Source organism: Sminthopsis crassicaudata, chromosome 1 (genome assembly GCF_048593235.1).
Source record: "Sminthopsis crassicaudata isolate SCR6 chromosome 1, ASM4859323v1, whole genome shotgun sequence".
Classification (NCBI taxonomy): Eukaryota; Metazoa; Chordata; class Mammalia; order Dasyuromorphia; family Dasyuridae; genus Sminthopsis; species Sminthopsis crassicaudata.
In genome coordinates this window covers 432,267,328-432,283,368 of record NC_133617.1, presented here as the reverse complement: position 1 = coordinate 432,283,368, position 16,041 = coordinate 432,267,328, and the positions used below count along the sequence as shown (strand labels likewise).

Sequence of the window (16,041 nt, the reverse complement as noted above, 5' to 3'; positions counted from 1 at the left end):
CTACTTGGTTCCATTTAGGATGATTTTGGAGAAGTTCCCACTTTCCTTTATATTTCGTGATGGAAAGATTCCGAAGGTCTGCCCCCAACAAGGAGATCCAATCTGGGCTGTGAACATCAAACGTGGTATCTTGAGTCTCCTTCAGACCAGCCCCGGAACCACTATCCCAGAAACCATTGATGAGGTAGGTCTGGCTGCTTCTTGGCTATGGTATAATATGGCACATCTTATCTCCTTAGAGAGATCCTCTCACATGAGGATACTCCTGGATGTGTTTAGTTGAAATGGGAGAAATGAAGCACCATTTTTAGCTTGGATTCTCTGCCTGAGAAAGACCAACCACACAATTTTTCTCAGAGGGATTAGTGTCTAGCTGAGAGATTCAAAGTGTGTGTGTGTGTGTGTGTGTGTGTGTGTGTGTGTGTGTGTGTGTGTGTGTGTGTTTTGGAGGTGGGAAAGAAGGAAAGAGGAAGAAAAGAGAAGAGTGAGAGAGAAATAAAGAAGGGAGAGAGATAGAGAGAAAGGGAGGAAAATCTTGATATCACTTATATGCCTAGGACTTTGGTTCTAGATTGACATCTTGGGAAAATGTCCTACCACATATGAGCGAAAAGGTTCCCAACTCCTGAAGACAAAGGATTTAAACCAGTGTTCCCTCCGACATCATGGATTTTCTTTTCTTCAATCAGAAGTTCTTCCAGGGATGCCAGTAAGTATTATTGACCTGCATTATAGTCCCAACCGAGATTCCTGGGACTTTTGAAGGAGTGTGTTATTTCCCATAAACATGCAAAATTTATCTATTGAATCTCTAGCTCACTCTGTAACCAGCCACTGTTTGGATAGAGCTACTTAACTATTCTCTCTCTCTGGTTCCAATTCCCATCCCTATTGTCAAGGATATACTCAATGCCTCTGTGACTTGTTACTGAAGAATAAAATAAGAAACCCTGGAGGCTAATTCAGGACTCCAATCTGAGGAGAGGTTTCAGTGTGTTTCACACAAGAGGAACCACAGTATTCTCCTGGGTCTCATTCAAGTTTAAGTAGCAGAAGTGTTGGAAGAACCACAGGACTATAGACCAATTGGGCTAGAAAATCCCCTGGATTTCTATCCAATTTCATCATCTATAATTAATAGGATTATAGATTTAGAATTAAATAGTTGACCTATGAGGTCAACTAGACCAAATTCCTCATTTTACAAAAGAAGAAACTGAGGTTTGGAGAGGTGATAATTCTTTCCCAGAGCTACATGGGTAATGGCTGAGCCAGGATTTTAACAAATGTCCTATGATGATTTCAAGTCTAGTGCTCTTATCTATTGACCCACAGTGCCACATGAGGATATCGAGGTCCAGAGACTTAAAGCAACTTCTCCAAATCCATAAAGAGATATAATGGCAGAACTAGTACTAGGATTTCTTGTCTTGTGTTACATGTTCTTTTTACCTTGCCAATTCTTCCCCAATTAAAGATGCAGGTACATCTGTAGGTTCTACATATACATAAATATATCAACTTACATAACTTATTTTCTTTTTAAAATCAAATTTATTTCAATGAACAAAAATCTATTTTCTCTCCTTCCCACTCACTTTCACTGAAAAAGAGAAATAAACAAATCCATGTAACCAAACATGTATAGTCAAGCAAAACAAATCTCCACATTGACCATGTCTCAAAAACTAGGAATACCTCGTTATATACTTTCAGTCTATCACCTCTGTCCACAGGAGTGGCAGACTTTGCCATTTGTCCACCAGAATTGTAGTTGATTATTAGGCAATCTGTTTTCAAGCATTGTCCAGATCTGTTTTATAATTATTCCATTCAGAGTCTTCTCCCCCTTTTCTTTCCTATTTCCTCTATCCTGAATTCAATAGATGAGTCCATCCCAATACCCAAAGAACTCTTTTTTGGCCATAGTAGTTCCTGGGTTTAGAGCTCACTTTCTTGAGTCAGGGTCCTCATTCCACTGTTGTTGTTCTTGTTGTTGTGTCTGAGGTATTTCCTCTGCTTTTCTCAATCCCCACAGCCAATCTTGACTTCAAAACTGGAGTGCTACCAGAGTTTTCAGAAAGGCCTGCTGGAGGATGCAGCCTGCACAGAGTTTGATATAGTCAAACCCTTCTCCGAGAACGGGAATGGTGTGCAGACAAAGACATATTCTACCCTGCGTTTGCTGCATGTGAGGCCCCAGGCCTTGTCCAACAAAGGTAACTTCTATATCCAGAAAGGGTGCAGATTTTCTGCCCTTGCCCACAAAAGTAACTTCACATAGAAAAAATCTTAAGATATTGTCATTCCTCCCTCATCTTTGGCTTCCCTGAGACATTCAAGACAGATGGTGAATTCAAACTGTTTTTGAAAATGTCCAGAAAAGAAGATTCTACTTTTACCCTAATATTTGATAAATTTACTCTACCCAGCCTCATCACCTTTGACCTATCTTATTCTATCTCCTGTGGATACCCATTCAAGTGAATTTTTCTCAGATATAAAAATTCCTTCTTAAGTTTCTAGCTCTAGCTGGTGCTGAACATATTGAAATTTTGTTCAGTTTTGGGCACTATGATTTATTTTTAATTTTTGAATTTAAAACACCAAAGAGGATGATCATTTCTAAACAAAACAGAACAGAAAAAAAAAGATTTTATGTGTAGCCCTCAAGCCAACAATTTAAAAGGAACATTGACAAATGAGGGGGCATCCAGTGGGAGGTGGCCAGGATCTGGGGCTTAGGTAGCCATGGAAAATGGCAGATGGAAAATAATGAACCTGAAAAAATGGGAAAAAATCCTCTGGAGTTGAGTATGAGTAGAGGAGGAAATCCTATTTTGTTTAAAAAAACGAAAAGAGAGTAGGCTTGGTATATAGGCATGTTATACACACACGTGGATATATATATAATACATACACATGTTATGGGTTATATAGGTGAAAATGACAAGATTCTAGTTTAATTTATTTTTTAAAAAGTTTCCAGAGAGGCATGATAGGGTAGTGGAAAGATTACTAGTTCTGGAGCCAGAATCAGTCCATTGAATAAGCATTTTATTAAGTATTTAATCTATGCCAAGCACCATGCTAAGCACTGGGGATAGTTACAAAAACAAGCAAAAATGCAGTTTTTACCCACCTTAGTCCTAGGGGATTTGGGTTTCACCCCTGCCTTAGGTACTTTCTACCTCTGTGATTTCAAGCAATCAGTTGGGTCTCAGTTTCCTCATCTGTAAAAATGAGTGAGTAGGACTAGATGGCCTCTGAGGGCCCTCAATCAATGCTTCCTTTTTTGAGTACTCTACAGAGCGAAGAATTATGTTGCTATGAGATGCTTTCATAGGATTGAAAATCTCTCTGGCTTTCCTTTTCTTGGAAAAATGATTATTTATCTTACTAGAGCCTCAGTAACTAGAATATTTTCCTTGTGTGTGTGTGGGGGGGGAATGCCCACGAATATGTTGGCCTTTGTTCACAGAGGATCTGGGCTTGGGAGCTCCTCCATCTCTGCTGGATCTAAGACAACAGTCAAACTCCCTATTTGGGGGAAGACTCAATTTCAGCATAGAACTAAGAATCTTCCCATGGAGGGCTCTTTCTTCGCCTCCTCCCCTGGGGATGTGAATGGAAGCACAGTGTAGCCTTGGGAACATGGCAGTGGGTCTCCCATTCACCGAGTGGGCTCCATTGAAGAATGACAGCAGAGCAGTAACTTAACAAATGGCTGGCATATAGCTTAGCCCCAGAGGGAAAGGGAAGTGAATAGGAAGTTTTCACAGTCTACAATGGTTGATGAGAACAAGCTGGGACCACCTTGGGTTGAACGGGATAAGGGATTTTTGGAGATAAATCTAGTAATGAAATTTAGTTTTACGACCTTATTTTCTGTTCATATGGTTTTATTGGTATAAGGAATTCCTAGTGTGGAAATTGTTTCCATGGATGCAGATGAGTAACTTGTCTATATAACTTTCAAACTGAGAGATTTGCTTAGGCGGGTAAGTAAAATAGACTGAATTAGTATGTGTCAAAGGTATGACTTGAACCCTGGACTTGTTGACTACAACATTGAACTTCTACTCATGGTGTCATGCTGCCTTTCATAGGTTTCTACTGAAAATAAAATTCATGAAAATATTCTGGTATATCTTTTCAATTCAACAAGCATTTAATAACAATAATAATAAACATCTATAGATTACATTAAGCTTTGCAGAGTACTTTACATGCTATCTCATTTGAGCTTCACAAGAACCTTAGGAGGTAGGTGCTATTATTGTTCTGCTTTTAAAGTTGAAAAAACTGAGGCAGGCAGAGGTTAAGTGACTTGTCCAATATCACTCAGCTATTAAGTGTCTGAGGCATAATTTAAACTCATTCTTCTTGTGCCCAAGTCTAGTGCCAAATCTACCTAACTTTCTTCGATTTATTGAGAACCAAGGTACTCAGAAATGGTCAACTTTTCCCCCCTGTGGCAAGGTGTAACTTTTTTTATTTTACTAAAGGTTTTAGATTACAAAACATATGCATGGGTAATTTTTCAACATTGATCCTGATTGTTTCAAATTTTCCTCTCCTACCTCCCCACCCCCTTCCCTAGATGGCAGGTAGTTCAATACATGGTAAATATGTTAAAATATATGTTAAATCCAATATATGTATACATAGTTATACAGTTATTTTGCTGCACAAGAAAAATCAGATCAAGAAAGAAAAAACCAAGAAAGAAAACAAAATGCAAGCAAACAACAACAGAGAGAGTAAAATTGCTATGTTGTGGTCTACACTCAGTTCCCACAGTTCTCTCTCTGGTTGTAGATGGCTCTCTTCATTTTGAAGAAGTGGAACTAGTTTGAAACATCTCATTGTTGAAGAGAGCCCCATCTATCAGAATTGATCATCGTATAGTCTTGTTGAAAAATGGCTGTTATCTCAATTCTTACCAATCCTTAGTGTAGTCTAAGACAAAACGAGACCTGAGAATTTAGAAAGACCAGTGCCATCTCTAGTCATATTGACCTTTGTATTGTCATTGGATTCTGATGATTCTGGAGGGGAGAGATTGAGGCGGATTACTCAAATCCAATTCATCTGCAAGTCAAGACATTACACTTATGATGTCATTGTTCTTCTTTGAGAATTATGGATAAACAATAGCTCTGAAGAAATAACTTACTAAGACACAGAAGTCTTACTTGCTCTTACATACTAAGACACTTAGAAGTCTGAGATACAATTCCTGCCTTGAGGCACTTTGACAGTTACCTTGTCAAATAAATCTCTTAGAGATCCCTCCCCATCTCTTCACAAGTGTTCTCATTCTCCTTTTACAGATGAGAAACCTAAGGATGAGAGAAAGTGATTTGCTCAGGTTTACCCAACTAGTGAGTGTTGAAAGATGGGATTTGAACTGAGGTCCACTATCACTGTATCTGATGTCCTTTCATTTATATCGCATTATCTCCCAGTTGTGGAGAACAGTGCCTTTGTATCCTAACCTTGAACTAATGATTACTTAATATTTGTTGAATTGGTCAAATCAATTCTTCCTTTGCTACCAAAAAGAGCATGAAAATCTACTCCTCTGTGGCTTTGTGGCCTTCCCATAATTTTTACAAACCAGATTATCCCTTCATGACTATTACTTCTCTTTATTTGTTGCCTCTCCCCATTAGAAGGTGAACTTCTTGGGGGCAGGAACTACTTGTCTTTGCTTCTATATTTGAGTGTCTAGTTTTATCGCCTTGCTTTGCACAGTGTAAGCTTTACACTAAATTTGTAAGTTTGGACTAATTTGTCCTAGAAAGCTATGAGGAACTTTATAGTGATCTCAAGAGATCTCCCAGTTTTTATTTATTTTTTTTTAGTATCTTTTCTCCTTCTTTTACCTCCTGTCCCCTTTTTCATAGAGGAGATATTTAGCTACAAACAATACTTTCACTACTAAATAATTCTGTTTAAAATCATAGAATGAAAAGGGGTCCTTGGAAGTCATTTACAAATATCCCATTCACATTATTGAGGTGCCAAGCTCCTAACCTCCAGAGTTAAGTTTTTTGAACTTTTGTACCAAAGAAGTTTGAATTATCATGGTATTAAAAGACAAAATATGTTGATATTATACAATATTATACATATATTTTAAGCATTTTTGAGTTTCTAAACTTTTTCTGTGTTATCTGCTGGCCTAATCTGTGGTTTCCTCAAAATTCCCCACAAATTGTCCCTTAATTTCTTATGCCCATGGCACAGTGAATAAAGTACTGGCCCTGGAGTCAGGAGTACCTGAATTCAAATGTGACCTCAGATAGTTAACATTTACTAGCTATGTGATCCTGGGCAAGTCACTTAAAACCAAGTGCCTTGCAAAAAAAAAAAAAAAAAGACCAAAAAAATCTCTTATAGTCATCCTTCATGTATCTAAAACCACAAAGGGGAAAGTCACAATGTGGTATCCCACAACTTGAGGCATTAACCCTCTCTGTGTGTGCACTTCTTGTCTCTGAAACAGATTATGGAAAATTTTATGTGAGCAGTCTACTGTATGAATGGGAGGGCCTGGCCACACAGTCCCAGGTAGCTGATGTAGCTGAATCTGTGAGGAAGTTGTGTCTGGCTCAGGCTACAAGTTTTGAGGTAAGCTGATTTTTGTAGCTCTCTCTTAAAGTCTTCTGTGAATCACTTGGGAGTGGGAATGTGCTAGCAAATGTTTAAAAATCTGCTCTCTGGGGAAAATGTATATATGACATTTATATTTGCATTATTTAATTTTCCTTCATTTTTTATATTTAGCTTAATTTTCTTAATTTAATATTTAACTTACTTTTCTTCATTATTTAATTTAATCTGAATTATTAACATGTTCTCTATCCCTTTCTTAAGTAGGTTGTTGTTCATTTGTTTTCAGTCACATCTGACTTTTCCAGAGTCTATTTTGAGTTTTCTTGGCAAAGGTACTGGAATGGGTTGCCATTTATCTCTCCAGGTCCTTTTACAAATGAAGAAACTGAGACAAACAGGGTTACGTTTCTTGCTTAGGGTCACGTAGCTTGTAAGTGTCTAAGGCTAGATTTGAATTTAGGAAGAGAAAGCTTCTTGACTCCAGGTCTGGCATGCTATCCTTTGGGCCACTTCTTCAATCTAGACAATTAATAAAACAACAAACCCAGCCCTGATTTGTAACCTTTACCTACTTCTAGGGTATAAATGCTTACATAGAAAATTAAGCAATTGACTTTATTGAGCTGGTTAAGCTGGCTACAGCACATTCTCTACTAGGGGTGTGAGACCTTTTGAGATCAATATAAAGGGAAGTCCTCTGGAGTCTACAAGAAAGTGGAGTTGATGACCAAATCCTCAAACTCCAAATTTTCCAAGTTTGGATCCTCAGCAAGGAACATAAAAAGAAACAAACAAACCAACCTGGAAGACTTTAGAACTGCTTAAAAATCTTGTAGCTTAGTCCTGAGCATAGCTTTGAAGATTTTCCTATACCCAACTCAGAAACACATGGCCCTAATTTCCCTTCTCGCTTCCACAAGTTTAGAATGAAGCAAGAGATCTCAGAGAGGAATAGGCTATGGAATTATTGTGATTTCAGGGTGTTTGTGATGATCAACATATACTTTCTGAATGGATGGTCCTTCTGTCTCACAAAGTTACTCTGGGAATCAGAATGTACAAAGTGCCTTGCAAGTTTAAAGATAAATATAGTTATTATTACTATTGGGTTTTTTTTTTGACCCCTGGCAAAACTTCCTCTGTGAATTAAAAGAACTCAATAGGATCAGTCTCTTTCCTCCTTCCCAATTCTGAATGACAGGTACAGAGATAAGGGTTCAGTAGCCTTGTAAGAGGAAAAAGGAGACATTCTAAAAGTTAGATGAACAGTGATATCACAATCAGTATTTTTTTCTAGCCAGCTTTGTGTCATATCCTTTCTAAAGTGGTTCATATAGAAAGTACTTTGCAAGTCTCTTCCATGATACCAAAGTCCTATCTTTTAATGGCAAGATTCTTTTGGTGATATTACTATAAGTCATTTTCAATTGTGTCTAATTTGTCAAGACCCCATTTGGGATTTTCATGGCAAAAGTACAAAACTGGCTTGCCAGCTACTTCTGCTGGTCCTTGCACGGATGAGGAAACTGAGGCAAATAGGGTTAAGTGATTTGCCCACAGTCACACAGCTAGGAAGTGTCTGAGACTGGATTTGCATTCAAAAAGATGAGATCTCCTGATTACAAGTCCACTGCTTTACCCACTGTGCCACCGAGCTGCCCTTGAGGCTACTGTAGATAGCTACAAATTTAAATCCTAAAAATGTGAACCTTAAACATGAATAATAATAATAATAATAACAATAATTTATATGGCATCTTAAAGTTATCAAGTGTTATATAAATATATCATTTAATCCTCCTAACAATCCTGAAGACAGGTACTCTTGTCCTGTCACTTCAGACATAGTCATTATTGTCCCCAATTTACAGATGAAGAAATTAAAGCAAAAAAATGTTAAATGACTTGCCTGGAGTCAAACAACCAGTTGTCTGAAGTTGAATTTGACCTCGGGTCTTGTTGACTCGGGACCCAATATTCTTTCTACTGTGTTACCTAGCTGCCAATCTTCATTATTATCTGCTAAGATGGGCCACCAAAGGGCTTAAATTCCATGAGAGCATCTCTGCCATATTGTATTATTGACTATTCGTGTCTGACCTTTGGCAGAGCACTCCAAGCTCATGTCGGACTGGTCAACCACAGTGGGACGCACTGTAACTTAATTCTAACATAGTGATATCCTTTTGGTTCTTTTCAAGAGCAGAGGACAACAACCGATCAACCAACTGTTGTAGACAGTCAGGATATCCAAGTCCTTCATAGCCTCCCTAGCTCAAGTCTCTTATCAACTTCATTTCCTTTACCTTTAGAATGGAAATAATCATAATGGTAGCCCTTGTATGTATGTGAAGCTGCTTTGAAGCAAACCTACAAATAAAATCTGAATGTCAATTATAGTTACCATATGAACTCTTTCCATAACTGTTTATTTATGGTACTGGCTGTGTGCATTTTCTTATGCAAAACCTGGAACATGTGGGGAAAGAGAAAGGGGCTCTGTACTCCCTTTCTGATCCAACACATCTGCTTGGGAGAGTTCAAACACATCTGTTTATTTATTCTTGACACATCAGTTTCCAAAATAAATACTTTCTTCAATTTTTGCTTTTAGGGGGCCACAGGACTTCAGAGAGTGCAGTGTAGTTGGAATAAGCTGAGGTATTTTGAGATTCTGGGACTGCCCATTTGGGGCTCAGAAGGCTCTGTTCATTTCCTCCAGGCAACTCCTTGGACAGGAGTCTCATTTCATACATTGAAACAGAGGACGGGTTTGGAAGGACTATTTGTTCTGTCCCATCAAGCCTGTGGCATGGGCCTTCATCCAAGAGTGCCCAGCTTCCTCTTTGTGCACCCAGTTCTCTCGTCCCAGAGTGCCCAAGCCTCTTTGCTAGTTTGTAGATTAAAATGAAATGCCTGAAACCACATTACTGTTAGTTAAATTGATGACCTCTGAGAGTAAATATGACTTTCATTGCCCCCTAAGAAACCAAACTAGATTAAATGAAAAAAAAAAAAAAAGCAAGCAATTGGGAGATAGGAGTTCTGAGGCTTGGATGCTCACAGATCTAAAGATACCTACCCTAAACCCCTCCTTTTATACAGATGAGGATTAGTGAATGACTTGACTAAGCATAGAGATATTAACTGGAAGGGGTAAGAAATTAATTCTGCTTCTCTGACCAGAGAACTAACAGTAGATCATTGTCATTATTTCTTTGCACCTGAATTTTTCTTATCTGAGAGAAGAGGGTTAAACTGTCCTTTGAGCCTATAATTTCCTGGATCTATAAACTGGACTTTTTTGTTTTATTTAGAAGATTTCAAGCCTGTAATTCTATTGGTTGGAAATGCCTACTAAGGAGACCTTCTCTATCAGTGCATATTGGCAACTACTTTTTTAGTGTATAATTTTTTAGAGTTGCTTGGAACATTTAGAGCTAAAATGAGTTAGCCAGAGTAACTGAGGCAGGACTAAGTCTTTTGGACTCCAAGGCCAGCTCTTTATATACTACTGTTTCATATTTCCTTTAAGGGTAATATTATATAGTGGTTGTTTAGATAATTTTCGTCATGTTCAACAAAAGTTGACCCCTTTGGGGGTTTTCTTGGCAAAGATATTAGAGTGGTTTGCTCTTTTTATAGATGGGGAAACTAAGGTCAAAAGGGTTAAGTAATTTGCTCAGGGTCACACAGATTAGGAAGTGTCTGAGGCCAGCTTTGAACTCAGGAAGATGAGTCTTTCTGATTCCAGGCCCAGGACTCTTGTCTACTGCACCATCTAGCTGCATAAATCATATGATTAACATCACATATTCACCTACCTGGTAAAACAAAACAAAACAAAACTGTACTATCCAAATGCATCAAAACTCTTGAGACTCAACATTATAAAGTGCAGGTACAGTTTTAAAGGTATCTTTGACTTGGAAATTAGTGACATGGACTGGCTGATGCTCAAAGGAGACCGATTCCTTTGTAGTGATAGAAGAGCCAGTTGTGAGGATGAGGGTCAGTGGAAGGAAGCAAAGGGAGGATGATATGACCTTGGGGTCTGGAACATTTCCAGTCCAAAGCTCTGGCAAAGCTCCCAGTCTGCTGTCAGCCTGTGGTTACCGCTGTCCCCTCAAGGAGAGTGCCATTAGACTAGGAACAAAGCCAAGCAGTGACACTAGCTGCAGGAGGGGGAGAGCTAGTGGAGTCATTGTTAAAAATGAGATAACAAAAATTATTTGCTTAGAATGTGGCAGCTAATCCTGTGAGTCACCAAGAGTCTGAGAACTAATGGTAAGCTCTTAGAATCCTACATCAGAAAAATTACCTTTGCTAGTTTTCTAATCCTCAGTTTTTTAAACAGTGGTTCCTGACCCCATATGGGATCTTGTAAATTGAATGTGGGGGTTACAAACTTATAATTTATTATCAGCAGTTTGATTTGTATGTATATTTTATATATCTATATACTAGGGGTCATATAAAAATTTCATAGGTGAAAAGGGGTTGCCTGCGGGAAAATGTTTGTTTTACCTCTGGTAGACTTTTTCTTCTCTTCTTGTGAGAGGATGATGGTGATTCAAGGAGACTGAGAGGCAGTTGCATTGTCTGACCTCTTTCCTCTGCCTCCAATTTATTTTCCCAGTCCACAAGCAACACCTGTGTCAGTAAAAGCTGCTTTGCAACACCTTCAGATATTCACAGCTGTAGAGGCTCTGGGAGAATTGACCTGCCCCTTATAGTGCACTTAGGCATGATCCTTAACAGAAAAAGTTCAAGAAGCTCTGTATCTAAACCAGCCTATCTCTTACTCAGAAATAATCCAAATCTCCACAGCTGTCTTGGGAAGTAATGGGTTTCCTCATTGGAGGTTATTTTAGCAAAGACCAAGGGGTCACTTGTCAAGGGTATTATATAAATTTTTTTTGTTATATACAGTTTAAATAAAAATAATTCTGAGGTTCCTACTGATTGACATTCTGAGGTCTAGGACAGTTGTCCTTATATAGAGCTCACAAAATAAGTATTTAACTAATGCTATATCTCTGGTTCTCATCGATTGGCCAACAATAGGCCCTAGACAGTAGGTTCTTGTTTGGGCCCTGTTTGGCTCAGAGTGAATGTTAATAGCAATTGTTTCTGTTTTGGCCAAAAACTCTTTCTTGAGTGTTTCTACCTCCCAGATTGATTTTTTTTTGACTAAGTAAAATAGTCCTTCTCATTCCTTACCTAACCTTAATCACTGAATGGGTATTGCCATAGTCAAACTGAGACCTGTTAAAGACCTTAGCTTAAAAGGGCCTGTATCTAAGATCATCTCCAGGAGTCCTGATCTATATTACCATTGGAATCAGATGATTCTAGAGGGCAAAAGGAGGCATATGACTTTGCATGGCTCACTTAAATCCAATTTACTTGTATGTCATGGCATCACCTCCCTGATATCATGGTCCTGGACTTAACCCTGTTTGCCTCAGTTTCCTTATCTGTAAAATGAACCAGAGAAGGAAAATCCCAAATAGGATCATGAGAGGTCAGACTGAAAGAACTAAACAACAAAAAATAAAATAAAAAAGTTAAACAACTTCACTTCTTAGTATCTTTCTAGCTTTAATGTTGTTTTATTTATTTTTCCTCCTTTGAGGCAATTTTAATCCCTCTTACAGAAATGTAGGCTTACTTCCTCTAGTGATTGTAAACCCAGTTCACGACATTTAATAATGCCTTCCCCCTCCTTTCCCTCTGTTGTTTAATCATGATTGAGGAAACTTCTGTCCCACTGCCTTTGTGGAATCTTTGTCCCAGCAAAATTCATTGAGTTATTTGGATAGAAAGCTATTAGAGAAGCAGCATGGTGTAGTAGTGGATAACGTTTGAGATGTAGCTTTAGGAAGGCTTCAGTTCAAATCCCACATCTTTCAACAAGTGTTCGTAAAGCAGCTACTATGTATCAGACATTGTGCCAAGTGCTGAAATTGAAAGTACAAGGACTGAAACAATATCTATTTTTAAAGACCTTAAGTTTAAGGTAATTGCTAACTTTGTGATCTTGTGGAAATCCTTTAACCTCTTAGAACTCGTTTCCTTCCTTGATAAAATGTAGAGATTGGGTTCAATGGCCTGGAAGGCTTCTTCCAGCTCTAAATCTATGATTCCAGTCTGAAAGAGACTAGATGCTATATTACCCAGTGTGCTCCCCCCTCTGTCTCTGTCTCTCATAATAGTTTCTTATTTTCAAAACACATGCAAAGATAGTTTTCAACATTCACTTTGCAAAACCTTGTGTTCCAAATTTTTCTTCCTCCCTTCCCGAACCCCCTTCCCCTAGACAGCAAGTAATCTAATATAGGTTAAATCTATGCAAGTCTTCTAAACATATTTCTACATTTATCATGTTGCACAAGAAAAATCAGATTAAAAAGGAAGAAATGAAAAGAAAAAAAAAGCAAGCAAACAACAACAACCAACCTTCTCTTTTTATGGATAAGAAAACTGAGATCCATGGAGTAAAGTGATTTTCCCAAGCTTACATAGTTAAAGGTGTGATTCAATTCTAGATGTAAGTTCAGAGTCAGATTGAAGGCAGGTGCAAATGACCAAGTGGTAAGTCACTTTGTTTTCTCCTATGGCTCAGTGCATTTTAAGGGAAATAAATAATTCCTAAGGCAGCTGGTAGGCTTGAAATCAGGAAAACTTATCTTCATGAACTCAAATCTGGCTTCAAACACTTATTAGATATGTGACCCTGGACAAGTCATTTAACCCTATTTGTCTCAGTTTCCTCATCTGTAAAATGAGCTAGAGAAGGAAATGATAAATTTCTCCCAGTATCTTTGCCAAGAAAACCCAAAACGGGGTCACAAAGAGTTATACATGACTGAAAAATGACTAAACAACAAATTAAAATGATTACTACTGTTAGACTAACTAGGTTGAACAGAAGGGGGTAGGGGCTGGGGAGGAAGGGAAGCAAGGCACATGTTAAAATGACATTTCAAACAATAACAAGCCTGTCATGACCTTGTCCTTTAGAAGGTTTTGAGAAGGCTAACAGGGTTGCCTAGGGGACCATCCCTTTGCTTTCTGGGATATAAAACCCAGTCTGGGAGGGAGCTAAGATTTGTCTTTTTAATCAGAAAACAAAACTCATGTTAAAAAAGAGAGAATCTCTCTGCTCTGGTTCTTCACAAGATGGATGTATAACTCCTGAGGATGTAGATTGGATCAGCCAAGTGGAGAGAGGAATAATAGGGGAAAGTAAGTGGGACCCAAGTAAAGAAACATAAGGGGAGGAGAAATAGGAAATGAATCAGTGAGACTCTTTCTTTGGGTTGCTGGAGAGAAATATTTGAGCATTAAGAAATTCAGCTCCATTCAGCAAACCTTAAATACTTGATTTTTCTTGGCCTTTACATGTCTGAATTTTTTTGATCCAACTGTCATGAATTCTTGGAAAGAAACAAGCTTGGCAGTGGAAAAGGAGGTATAATTTGGGATTAAATGTTGGTCTTTCCAGAAAGCTCTTGATAATCCATGAGATTTAGAAATAGAGAAGAGGAATAAATGATCTCTTAGAAAATGTCACATTCTTATCTAGTGGAAAGAAATGTTCCAGGGAGCTTACTGGTGGGTCTTCATGCTACCATGTCTCCCCCACTGCATCACTGTCAAAGTGATACTTTTTTCCCTTGAAATAAAAACTTATTGTTTCATATTTTGTTTTTTATAATAAGCTTTTTATTTTTCAAAATATATGCAGAGATAGTTTTCAGCTTTCACTTTTGCAAAACTTTGTGCTCCAAATTTTTCTCCCTCCTTATCTTCCCCTCCCCTAAACAGCAAGCAATCCAATCAAAGTTAAACATGTACAATTCTTCTACACGTATTTCCACAATTATCATGTGGTGCAAGAAAAATCAGATCAAAAAGGGAAAAATGATAAAGAAAAAAAAAACAAGCACACAACAACAAAAAGAGTGGAAAATGCTATGTTATGATCCATACTCAGTTCCTATAGTCCTTTCTCTCAGTGCAGATGGCTCTCTTCATCACAAGACCATTGGAACTGGCCTGAATCACCTTGCTGTTGAAAAGAGCCATATCCATCAGAATTGATCATCGTATAATCTTGTAGTTGTTAGGTACAGTGTTCAAGAGCTAGATGTTATATGGTACTTGAAAGTCTGTAAAATGCTTTACTTGTGTTATTTTATTTTATCCTTAGAACAATCTTATTAGGAGATAATGTCAATATTCCCATTTCATAGATAAATCTATTGAAGCTGAGAGATGAAATAAGTTATACAGGGTTACACAGTAAGTGATTGGAGGAGAATTTAAACCAATCTTTCTAAAATCAAGTTTATCTCTTTATCTACTCTACCACCTTGCTTCCTTAAAGTGTAAGCCCTAATGTGTTGTGTGGGAATGTATATGGAACAAAACACCCTGGGTGAAAGATACTTTGGCATTCAAAAAATATGAGAAATTGTTCAAGAAATATGAAATTTTATTTTTAAGTATAAATCTGTACAGAACCCAGGAAACACTAAGAGCTGTTAATGGAAAGGAAATCACTAGTGAGAGGGGAACACATACCTGAATTTCCCAGAAGCCTGGCTCTCTGCCCAGCAATCTCAGGAAAAGGAGAGCAATGATGAAGGACTCCTATTGAAAATGTAGAGCACTCAGAGGAAATGAGCTCCTTGCAAATGCCACTCATGAAATACAGTTCCTAAACTCCTCAGCACTCTAGTATTAGAGCGGGTTGGAATCTGGAAAATGAGAGACCATTGAGGGAAACTTTTGGAATGACCAGCAAAAACCCCAAATTCGGGGCAGAGAGGCAACCCCCTTGTTTAGAAAACATGATGTAGTTGAAGTGGCAGAGTGGACTGGGCCAGAGAGGGAGACTAGTTTCTTAGCCAATATCTGGCTCAAAAGGAGCAGCCTGCAACAGAGGCTCCATTCATAGAAATCAGGCCTAAGGGATTATGAAAGTAGCTTGTTGTAGGCCCATATAGTTATAGGAACCTGGTATTTGGAGCCTTCAGTATTGCTTCGGGTTCTGATATTGTTTTCAAGTGGAGCTGAGATAATCATTAGAAAAGACAGGAATAGGGAGTTTGGAGACAGTGTGGTATTAAGGGGAGATCACTGAACCTGAAGTCAGAAAGGGCCAGGGTTTAAGTCTTGTTTCTAATATTAGCTATGTGATCTTGGCAAAGCATTTCTCTGATTCTCTTTTCTCATCTGTAAAATGGGTATACTATTTTCATTATCTACCTCAGAGATAGCCTTTCGAACCTTACAATGTTATAAAAATGTGAATTGTTATTTAGCCCAGCCACCATCTTAGTTTGTACCTATGGCTGTGGTGATAAACCTGAGATCAAAGGTAAACATTGTGGCAGGATATGATGA

At 38.2% G+C, this 16,041-nt stretch overlaps 1 protein-coding gene across 1 annotated transcript in view; it reads left to right on the top strand.

Moving 5' to 3' along the window:
- Positions 1-16,041, top strand: part of LOC141550295 (uncharacterized) — a 155,855-nt gene that overhangs the window by 5,574 nt on the left and 134,240 nt on the right. The window contains exons 4-7 of the mRNA XM_074280791.1: positions 19-184; positions 572-709; positions 2,039-2,219; positions 6,515-6,639. Coding sequence (XP_074136892.1) covers positions 19-184; positions 572-709; positions 2,039-2,219; positions 6,515-6,639 — 610 coding nt within the window. The remainder of the gene's footprint in view (positions 1-18; positions 185-571; positions 710-2,038; positions 2,220-6,514; positions 6,640-16,041) is intronic.